Source organism: Lactuca serriola, chromosome 4 (genome assembly GCF_051521515.1).
Source record: "Lactuca serriola cultivar US96UC23 chromosome 4, Lser_US96UC23_V15, whole genome shotgun sequence".
In the NCBI taxonomy this organism is placed as follows: domain Eukaryota; kingdom Viridiplantae; phylum Streptophyta; class Magnoliopsida; order Asterales; family Asteraceae; genus Lactuca; species Lactuca serriola.
In genome coordinates, this window is record NC_136411.1 from 30,332,268 (window position 1) to 30,342,876 (window position 10,609).

The window sequence follows — 10,609 nt, forward strand, 5'->3', positions numbered from 1 at the left end:
TGGAATGAAAAAATAGGAAGTGAAAGGGAAAAAAATGATGTTGTAAATGAGTTAGGAAGTATTATATGGATTCCCATCATCCTAACAATTTCGAAGGACCAAAAACATTTCTTAGGGTGCCATATAAAATATTTTTCCCCTCCAAAATGTGTTTCTTTTTTCTTTCCGATAGTTATTTTCCACATTACAACTTTTGCAACAGGTAAACTAGTATAGAATATAACAGTTTCTCGCTATAAAATATAGTTGTCTTTTTTTAAACTCTAATAACATGGAAATGTTCAGGGTGATGAACATTTCTCACTATTAAAATAAGTAATCTCGTGATCTGATGTATGTGGATGTGTGGTGTTTACTAATAAGAGATACGAAGTTGGATTGCTATTAAAATAAGAAAACCATTTTTCACTCCAAATAAAAGATTGCAACATTTTTCATGCGAAGGGGATAACATTTACATCAGCAAATATTTAATTTCTGCTGCTTGAAATTTTTATACTAAAAATGACGATGAATTTTTTATTCATCGAAAAAAATCATGTTATTCAGATAATTCATTTCATTTAGAAATTAATAAAAAGATTAATTACGTAAAAGACTAAAATCACAATGCATATAATTAATATTTTGGCCCTATATTTTCACTAACGGAAAAAGTAACCATTTTTTTTCACAATTTTTCTTATATATAAATTGCAAAAATGTCAAACAATCTCACTTATAGGTGCACTTGATAGTACACTTTCAGTTAGGGGTGTAAACGAGCCGAGCTGAGCCCGAACTTGACCAAGCTCGAGCTCGGCTCGATTAATTTGAGGAAGCTCGAGCTCGATTCGAGCCTTAAAATGAAGCTCGAGCTCGGCTCATGAACAATTTAGTGGGCTCGCGAGCCTAATCGAGCCTAAACGAGTCTCTATGTATATATATGTATATATATATATATATATATATATATATGTGTGTGTGTGTGTGTGTGTGTGTGTGTATATATATATATATATATATATATATATATATATATATATATATATAGGCTCGTTTAGGCTCGCGAGCCCCATTAATTGAAGTTCGGCTCGAGCTCGTTTAGTAAACGAGCCCCATATCTAGGCTCGAGCTCGGCTCGGGCTCGTTTAATTCGATCTCGAGTCGAGCTTTTAACGAGTCGATCCCGAGTAGCTCACGAGTAGCTCGGCTCACTTACACCTCTACTTTCAATTTTATCCATGTACTAATTTACAGAAGGACATATAATTTCCAAAAAAGAACATGGGTCAATATATAAAAACTGAAATTACATAAGCATGTCTAAAAGAAGCATTTTGTTTAATCTGTTGATTCTCAGATAAAACATAATTTACCACACATTGACATTTGTTGCGAAATATTTCCTCTGTTATTGTTGCTAAACAACTTGTTAATTCAAAGTGTTTGTAAACTTCCACAATTTTATCGTCTTAAGATGGCACAAATATGAAATTACATTTTTTTTGAACGGCATATTTATTAAAAACTAGCAAGGGGCTGTCACAAAATACAAATTACAAACAAAGAAAATGAGAAATAGACCAGACGGACCAACAACTATTTCTAAACATGGATCTATTCTTGAAACAATTAAAAGAAAGTAACTGAATAACATTTGTCGCTTTAAGAGAATAACATCTCCTTTTGTTGAAGACCATAGCATTATGAGCTTTCCAAATAACCCACACCACCGAGTATAAAAGAGTCAACCTGAGATTTTTCTCCTTCTTGCAACTCACCCGCATCTTCAACAAAGAAATAAGATCCTCCGGCTGATATAAACAAACCACTCTAAACTCCAAACCAGTTCAAAATATGCAATGAAAAGGGACATTTGAAAAAAAAAAAACATGCTCAATTTCATCTACTTCGTAGCCACACCATTTGCAAGACAAATCGTTTACCAAGACCCCTCTAAGGGAGGAGGGAGTCATTCCCTCCCAACCCACTGAACCCATTGTCACATTAATTTTTGTCACTTCTTTTTTTTTTCCATCTTTCTCAACCCACAACACATGGAAATCCTATCTTTTTCAACCCACTCAACTAAAAAAATACAAAACAACAAAGGTACAAGTTTTAAAACATATGGTACAAGAGAAAATGAGAAAGAAAAAGTAGAAAGAGATGATGAAGTGGATTAGTGAAACCAATTAAACAACCCGTTGAAACGGGAGTGGTACCGGCGGTAACTCTATTGCTAATTAAGATTTTATCTTGATTGTTTTGTATTTTTTTTTTAATTGAATGAGTTGAGTGGGTTCAAAACGATAGGGTTTCAGTGTGTTGTGGGTTGGGAAAGATGATGAAAAATAAATAAATAAAAAAGTGATGTGGCAGTGGGTTCGGTGGGTTGGGAGGGAATGACTCCCTCCTCCCTAGTAGGGAGTCGTTTCCTCCCAACCCACAGAACTCACTGTCACATCAATTTTTGTCTCTTCTTTTTTCTTCATCTTTCCCAACCCAAAACTCATGGAAATCCTATCTTTCTCATCCCATTCAACCCACTCAATTAAAAAAAATACAAAACAACTACGGTACAAGTTCTAAAACCCATGGTACAAGAGAAAATGAGAAAGAGAAAGTAGAGAGAGATGATGAAGTGGGTTAGTGAAACCAATTAACCAACCCATTGAAGCGGGAGTGGTATCGCCAGTAACTCTATTGCTAATTAAGATTTTACCTTTGATTGTTTTGTATTTTTTTTTAATTGAATTGGTCGAGTGGGTTCAAAAAGATAGGGTTTCCGTGTGTTGTGGCTTGGAAAAGATGAAGAAAAAATAAAAGAGAAAAAGTGATGTGGTAGTGGGTTCAGTGGGTTGGGAGAGAACGACTCCCTCTTCTCTAAGGGAGGAGGGATTCGTTCCCTCCCAACCCACCGAACTCACTGCCACATCAATTTTTGTCTCTTCTTTTTCTTCATCTTTCCCAGCCCACAACACACGGAAATCTTATCTTTCTCAACCCACTCAATTAAAAAAAAATACAAAACAACTAAGGTACAAGTTTTAAAACACATGGTACAAGAGAAAATAAGAAAGAGAAAGTAGAGAGAGATGATGAAGTGGGTTAGTGAAACCAATCAACCAACCCGTTGAAGCGGGAGTGGTACCGCCGATAACTCTATTGCTAGTTAAGATTTTACATTTGATTGTTTTGTATTTTTTTAATTGAATGGGTTGAGTGGATTCAAAAAGATAGGGTTTCGTGTGTTGTGGGTTGGGAAAGATGAAGAAAAATAAAAGAGAAAAAGTGATGACGCAGTGGGTTCAGTAGGTTGTTAGGGAGGAGGGAGTCATTCCCTCCCAACCCAATGAACCCACTGCGACATCACTTTTTCTCTTTTATTTTTCTTCATCTTTCCCAACCCACAACACATAGAAACCCTATCTTTTTGAACTCACTTAACCCATTCAATTATAAAAATACAAAAAAAATCAAAGGTAAAAAATTTGTATTAGCAATAGAGTTACCGGCGGTACCATTCCCGCTTCATCGAGTTGGTTGATTGGTTTCACTAACCCACTTCATCATCTCTCTCTACTTTTTCTCTCTCATTTTCTCTTGTACCATGTGTTTTAAAACTTGTATCTTAGTTGTTTAGTATTTTTTTAATTGAAAGGGTTGAGTGGGTTGAGAAAGATGAAGAAAAAGAAGAGACAAAATTTGATGTGATAGTGGATTCAGTGGGTTGGGAGGGAAAGACTCCCTCCTCCCTAAGAGAAAGATTAGTAGTCATCGGGATCTTATTACATATAATCCTCCATACAAAACAATTAATTTTGGTAGAAACCCAACTTATCCAATGAAAATCAACCATGCCACTATTCACACCCAAATTTAACACCATCAGCCCCTGAGAGACGAAACCGAGAAGTGCCCCAAAGAATTAGCTTTCCACACCCACGTATCCTGGGAAACGGATATATGTAAACCCGCCACAGTAGCTGCTAAACCGTCTAGCTCTTCCATCTCCTTGCCCCTCATTGGTTGTCTCTTCTGCTCCGTATGGAAAACAACCCCATCTTCGCCTTCAAACATATCTGAAACTTTACAGTTTTTATTTGACTCTATTTTGTATAAAGCTGGAAAAGTATCTTTCAGAATTCTATCTCCACACCACTTATCTTTCCAAAAATAAGTTCTATTTCCAGGCCTGTTTCCTGCAAAAAAGATCATCAAGACAAATATTTCATTCCTCCAACTCCCAAATACTACAATAGATCGCAAGCCATGTACCGGGAATGCCGCACTTAGCTATAGGCTTCCCATCAATGCAATTTGTGTTATGAATAGCTCTAAGGGAGGAGGGAGTCATTCCCTCCCAACCCACTGAACTCACTACCACATCAATTTTTCTCTTTTTATTTTTCTTCATCTTTCCCAACCCACAACACACAGAAACTCTATCTTTTTGAACCCACTCAGTTAAAAAAATACAAAACAATCAAAGGTAAAATCTTAATTAGCAATAGAATTACTAACGGTACCACTCCCGCTTCAACGGATTGGTTTATTGGTTTCACTAACCCACTTCATCATCTCTCTCTACTTTCTCTTTCTTATTTCTCTTGTACCATGTGTTTTAAAACTTGTACCTTAGTTGTTTTGTATTTTTTTTTTAATTGAGTGGGTTGAGAAATATAAGATTTCCGTGTGTTGTGCGTTGGTAAAGATGAAGATAAAGAAGAGACGAAAATTGATGTGATAGTGGGTTCAGTGGGTTGAGAGGGAACGACTCCCTCCTCCCTAATACAAGAGGACCAAAGAGTATTATCTTCAACTTTTAACTTCCACAACCAGTTTGCAAGAAGCGCAATATTCATAGATTTAAGACACCCCACTCCAATTCCTATTCTAATAAATAAATAAGTTTATTCTCATATTGACAAGTGTCACAATATTAAAAATCTTTGTTAATATTATATGTCACTTATCATGTCACATGTCAATCTATTAATTCTTCATTTTAAATTTTAAATTGTAAATTTCTCACTCTAATTACATTAAATTAATAATTTATTTTTCATTTCAAGTTTCAAATTTTAAATTTCACACTCTAATTACATTAAATTAATAACATTAGAATAAAAAATAAAATAAAATAAATATATATTATAAGGTGCTATAATTTCATGTATTTATTTAAATCAACGATTATAATTTTATATAACCAAAAAAATATCCCTTAATTAATAATTTATTTGAAATAATAATTGATTTATAATTTTAAGCTTTTACTACGAAAGTCTAATTAATTTTATAATCGTTGTTCTCACTTGTTGTAAACTAGTTTTGTATAAAGCTTGAAAAGTATCTTTCAGAATTGTATCTCCACACCACTTATCTTTCCAAAAATAAGTTCTATTTCCAGGTCTGTTTTCTAAAAAAAAAAAAAAAAAAAAAAAAAAAAAAAAAAAAAAAAAAAAATCATCAAGACAAATATTTCATTCCTCCAACTCCCAAATACTATGATAGATCGTGAGCCATGTCCCAGGAATGCCGCACTTAGCTAAAGGCTTCCCATGTAATTTGTGTTATGAATAACTCTAATACAAGAGGACCAAAGAGTATTATCTTCAACTTTTAACCTCCACAACCATTTCGAAAGAAGCGCAATATTCATAGATCTAAGACACTCCACTCCAAATCCTCCCAAGTTCTTGGGCTTAATGACCACCTCCCAAGCTACCGAATTAATTTTATTTTTAGACAAAATTGCAAAAATGGTCCCTGTGGTATTCATTTTTTTTGTGGGGTTTTAGTTCAAACCCCGATTTTTTTGGATTAGTGGTTATTTTGAGCTAGTTTTGTTGCTGATTTGGTCCCTCAGTAAACTATAATTACTGTAATGCCCTTTTGATTTATTTTTTATGTTTTTTTTTATTTAACTTAAATGAAAAAGAAATTAATTAATTAATTTGGGCCAACATATATATATATATATATATATATATATATATATATATATATATATATCGTGTACGCATGTAATGTCCTAAGGGTATTATAGTCATTTCACTAGTTGGAGGGACCAAAAACGCAACAAAACTAACTCAAAATGACCACCAATCCAAAAAAGTCGTGGTTTGGACTAAACCCCAAAAAAATGCATACCATAGGGACCATTTTTGCAATTTTGTCTTATTTTTATTATCATTACCACCCCATAAAAATCTCCTCCTATTTTCCTCCAACAGCTCAAAAAAAAATTTGGAGCTTTAAAAATTGAAAAATAATATAAAGGCAGGCTACTTAATTAGCACAGATTTCACAAGAGTGAGTCTACCACCAAACGAGAGAGATCTGGCTTTCCATAATGATAATTTAGCTTTGAATTTCTCCACAATGGGGTTCCAATTCCTAGCAAGCTTCATATTTGCCCCGATAGGAAGACTAAGATAAGAAAAATGAAATGAAGCGGGTTCACAATGCATAATGCTAGCAAGCCTAGCAGTATCAATGTTATCCACCCCAATACATAGAACTTTGCTTTTACTATGGTTAACCTTTAGCCCCGAGGCTAGAAAAAAAACACATAAGAATTCGATTTAGATTTAAAAAGTTCATCTCGGACCACCCCTCATAAACAACACATCATCCGCATACATAAGATATGATAAAAGAGTCCCACCATGATGTAAAGAAATATCTTTAAAGATATGTCGGTCACAAGCTTCCTTCATAGAAACATTTAGCCCTTCCATATGAAAAGGTGTGATAAAGGATCACCTTGCCTCACACCTCTCTTTATAGCAAATTCTTTAGTGGTTGAACTATTTACTAAAATAGAAACTTTTCCGAAAGAAAGACAACCCCAAATCCACTTCTTCCATTTATCTCCAAAATTCATTTGTTCCAAAATAGAGTCCAAATATCTCCAATTTAACGAATCAAACACCTTATCAAAGTCAACTTTAAAAATAAGCACTTGTTTTTTAATCTTCTTGCCCATGATTACGTAATTATGTCAAGTGGTTCAAGTGTGTCCGGAAGAAAGAGAGAAATCGATTGACATGACACATCAACTTTGTGTAGATTCAAGGGACTTTTTTAGTATTAAAACGGTTAGTTGTAATATTTTCCTGCAACTAAATTTGGTTGGAGGCTTTAAATAAAATAAATTTCCGTGTCTCTAAATTAGTTGGAGATCCTGTTCAAACATCGAGTTAGGCAATGCAAGTTTGTGAAGGTTTTCTGTTTAGTAAGTTAGTTAATTAGATAATGTATTTTCATATAGAAGTAGCTTTCGGTATGAAATCAATTGTCAATTCAATATAAGTTGTCCTTTCAAAAAGAAATACACTTTAATTCATTATGTATTTAATCAACTTGAATCTGTATTTAGATATCTTTGTAAATCAAAAGGAATTATCGAACCATTAAATTGTTTCACGAAAACCTTGGAAACTATTTTGGCTAAAAAATAGTTATTCATCATTAGTCATGTATTCAACCAATATTTTAAATCTTGGAGACAGCTTAAAGTTAAGTATCAAATAACACTTCTAATCTTATTATAGAAGAAAAAAAAAGAACTTCACAAGTTGTAGATGGTTTTGAAACTGATTGCACTTAGAAGTATTACAAATATTGTATGATTAATTTCTAGTATTAAAGAATTGGAAAAAGAAGTGGTTGTGGAATTGGTCAAGACTAAGGTCGAACTTTTCATAAACACCTAAAGTCGGTTTTGTGTCCAATTAGAGAAGACACGGTCAAACTATAGAAATCATGAAATTAAAGTCTACAAAAGCAGCAATAAGAGGGTTGACTTAACAATCTCCCATTGGCATTTGTGGGTATGATGATGTATTCTTCTCCTAAACTAACAATTAATAACTTTAATCTTATCAATCTTCAAGAAATACATTATCTTTCTAGAAGTTAAGTTAATGCCCTTTTATATAAAAGTTCCAACATCTCAATTCTCAATTTCTTAATTGACTCATAAAAATTGTAACGGTTTTTAATATGTTTTATCATGTTGATATTACTTATTTGTTTATCATCTATAAATTGGTTTAATGATTTCTTTGGATTGGAAATGAATTTTATTACTCATATATCACCAAAAAAAATGGTATTATTATTAGATTCACGTCTTATAACACTAATCATGCCACTTTCTTTTGTATAATAAAATTGTAAACCCCACTAAAGCTTAAGAACTTCCATAGTTATCTAAAAAAACATTTATCAATCCTACTACTAGCTAGAGGTTGAACATCCTTTTCCTTCTACCGTTTCCTTCTACCTTCCAAGAATATTAAATACATATTAACCACCAACTCTCTATATATACACACGAAAATAAAACAAGACATGGTATCTCTTTTCTTTCTTCTATCATATCATATTATCAACCAAAATGGTACGTTTGAGTGTGATGCATGTTGCTAACAATCATGTTGGCATCTCCATACCCCTTGGAATAGGCCTATTTGTCGTGGTGTCTGCCATAGTCGCATTGTGTGCCAACCATGCAAGACGAGCATCAAGAAAAGATCAAGGAAGTACAGATAACATCGGTGGTACTACTGAGAAGATGTGTGATTCAAGTCGAGAAGATAATTATCAAGAAAAGTTTGCACCAAGATCACCCTTAAGGTCTCCAAAGCAATTGATCACCACCATAAGCAATAAGGCTATGACATCGTTCATCGTCAACCATAAGAGAGGAAGGGGTCATGATGGTGGTGGTAGTGATGCAGCGGTGGAGGAAGGATTTGGACAAGGTGGTTTGTGGCAGAAAGAGATATTGATGGGAGTGAAGTGTCAGCCGCCAGAGTTTTCAGGGGTAATATATTATAATTGTGATGGGCATCAAGTTTCGGAGTTCCCTCCGAGATCTCCAAGGTCACCAAGGGTCGCCCATTCGCCGGATTTTACTTTTCCGATGATCAAAAGTTCGGTTTAGTTATCCTTGATTTAATTATACGTGTTGTCTGGTTTTCTTTGTATATGCTACTTGATTAAAAGGAACTCCGTTATCCGCTTATCAATTGTCACTTTCAGGATAACTATAGTTTTAATTTTGGAAATGGTATAAATATTTAAAAGTTTCGAGGAAAGGTTATAAAATAATCGAGGTCACTACAACGTAGGTGATAATCAACATGTTTGAATTGAACACATATTTTATATTCATGTACGAAGGAGGACAATGTATATAAAACGAATGCATTCTATAACAACTAAAATTAGTAAAATATTAGGATTAGGTTTGACGTAAAATTAAAAAAATAGAAAAAGACAAATCACAAATGTGGTCAAGGTCATTTATTCATCAATAAACAAACATGAAATTCGGTAAGAAGCTTTTAGAACTTTTTAAAAAAAATAAAGAAAAACCCTTGAATTAAGAGTGTCTTGTTGAGAATATTGATATCATTGATTGATGTTCCTCAAACTGTTCATTGGTATATCCGTTTACGTATCCTTTCTTTATATATTATTTATTTTATATTTGTGTACTATGTTTGTAAAGGATTTATTGCAAGAGGGTGTTTCTTGTATTTATTGGAAAATGGTGGATTGAGGCGCACTATCGGTCAAAGATCAATAAGCATGCATGTTTTACCCGGATCCGGATTAGACACGTTGTATATAATGTTTGTGTGTGTGTAAGTGTTGGTTCAGAATACACAGATCACTCTCATGTACTCTTCGTCTCTTCTTTCTAGTTTAGGGTTCGTTGATTAGGGTTTTCAGTCTTGGTGTCTATAATCCTTAGGTTCATATATTAGGGTTGAGAGTAGTATAGGCAGAGCGTTGTAGTGAGGCTTCTTGTAATATGAGTGATCGAGTGTTTATGGTGAGTTTTTGACTTGTAAGTTCTTTCAGAACTAACTAATTGTTATTCAAATAAAAGAATTGTTAATGTTGTTTAGATCTAGTTTTTGTTCATGGTATCAGAGCGAGGTTCTCCTTGTTCTTGATTTGTTGTTCTGCGTCTAGATCTAGATCTAGATCTATAGAGTAGTTTGGCAATTTAGGGTTTTCTCATGTTGTCTTTTGTTCCCCCTGGATCGGATCTTTGTACGTAATCTGTAATTATGATCATGTTTGGTGGTCGTCGTCTCCAATAGTTCTTCATCACTATGTTTAGTTGTAAATATGGCGCTTAGTAGTAAATGCTTAGGTTAACCATTGTTATCATAATGGTCAATGCTAAGATAGTCGATCAATGTTAAACCTGTACAAACAAGTTCTATAAACGAAGGTGATTCTTGGCATTTGAATGTCGGTTCTACTTCAGCGATAAATCATTTCTGATCTAACGAAACTACTTTGCTGCCTTGTAGAGCATTTAAGTGGAATCAATGTGAGTTTCGCACACTTTCTTATGTGTTTGGACTTTTTGCATGGGATTGTTTCTTCTGTGCTGTTCTTGTTTGTCTCTTTGCCCTTCTTTGTGTGTGATTTCTTATTTGTAAGTTTTTCTTGTTTGTATTATCATTGGTGGTCCTGCTGCTGAGTCCGGTGAATCTTCTAATAAGAATTAATATGTTGGTTTTGATGATCCACTTTATTTGCATACTTTTGATAACATTGTTACCACTATAATTAGTTGTAAACTTCT

At 33.7% G+C, this 10,609-nt stretch overlaps 2 protein-coding genes across 2 annotated transcripts; one reads left to right on the forward strand and one right to left on the reverse strand.

Annotated features, from left to right (window-relative positions):
- Window positions 1-5,344: 5,344 nt before the first annotated feature.
- On the reverse strand, window positions 5,345-6,979 carry LOC145098168 (uncharacterized). The gene is made up of 3 exons (XM_079035833.1): window positions 6,757-6,979; window positions 6,291-6,547; window positions 5,345-5,407 (listed from the first exon to the last, which is right to left on the reverse strand). The coding sequence occupies exons 1-3, from the start codon at window positions 6,977-6,979 to the stop codon at window positions 5,345-5,347; spliced, it is 543 nt and encodes a 180-aa protein (XP_078891959.1).
- Window positions 6,980-8,395: 1,416 nt separating this feature from the next.
- On the forward strand, window positions 8,396-8,944 carry LOC145098169 (uncharacterized). The gene has a single exon (XM_079035834.1). The coding sequence runs from the start codon at window positions 8,396-8,398 to the stop codon at window positions 8,942-8,944; it is 549 nt and encodes a 182-aa protein (XP_078891960.1).
- The last annotated feature ends 1,665 nt before the right edge of the window (window positions 8,945-10,609 follow it).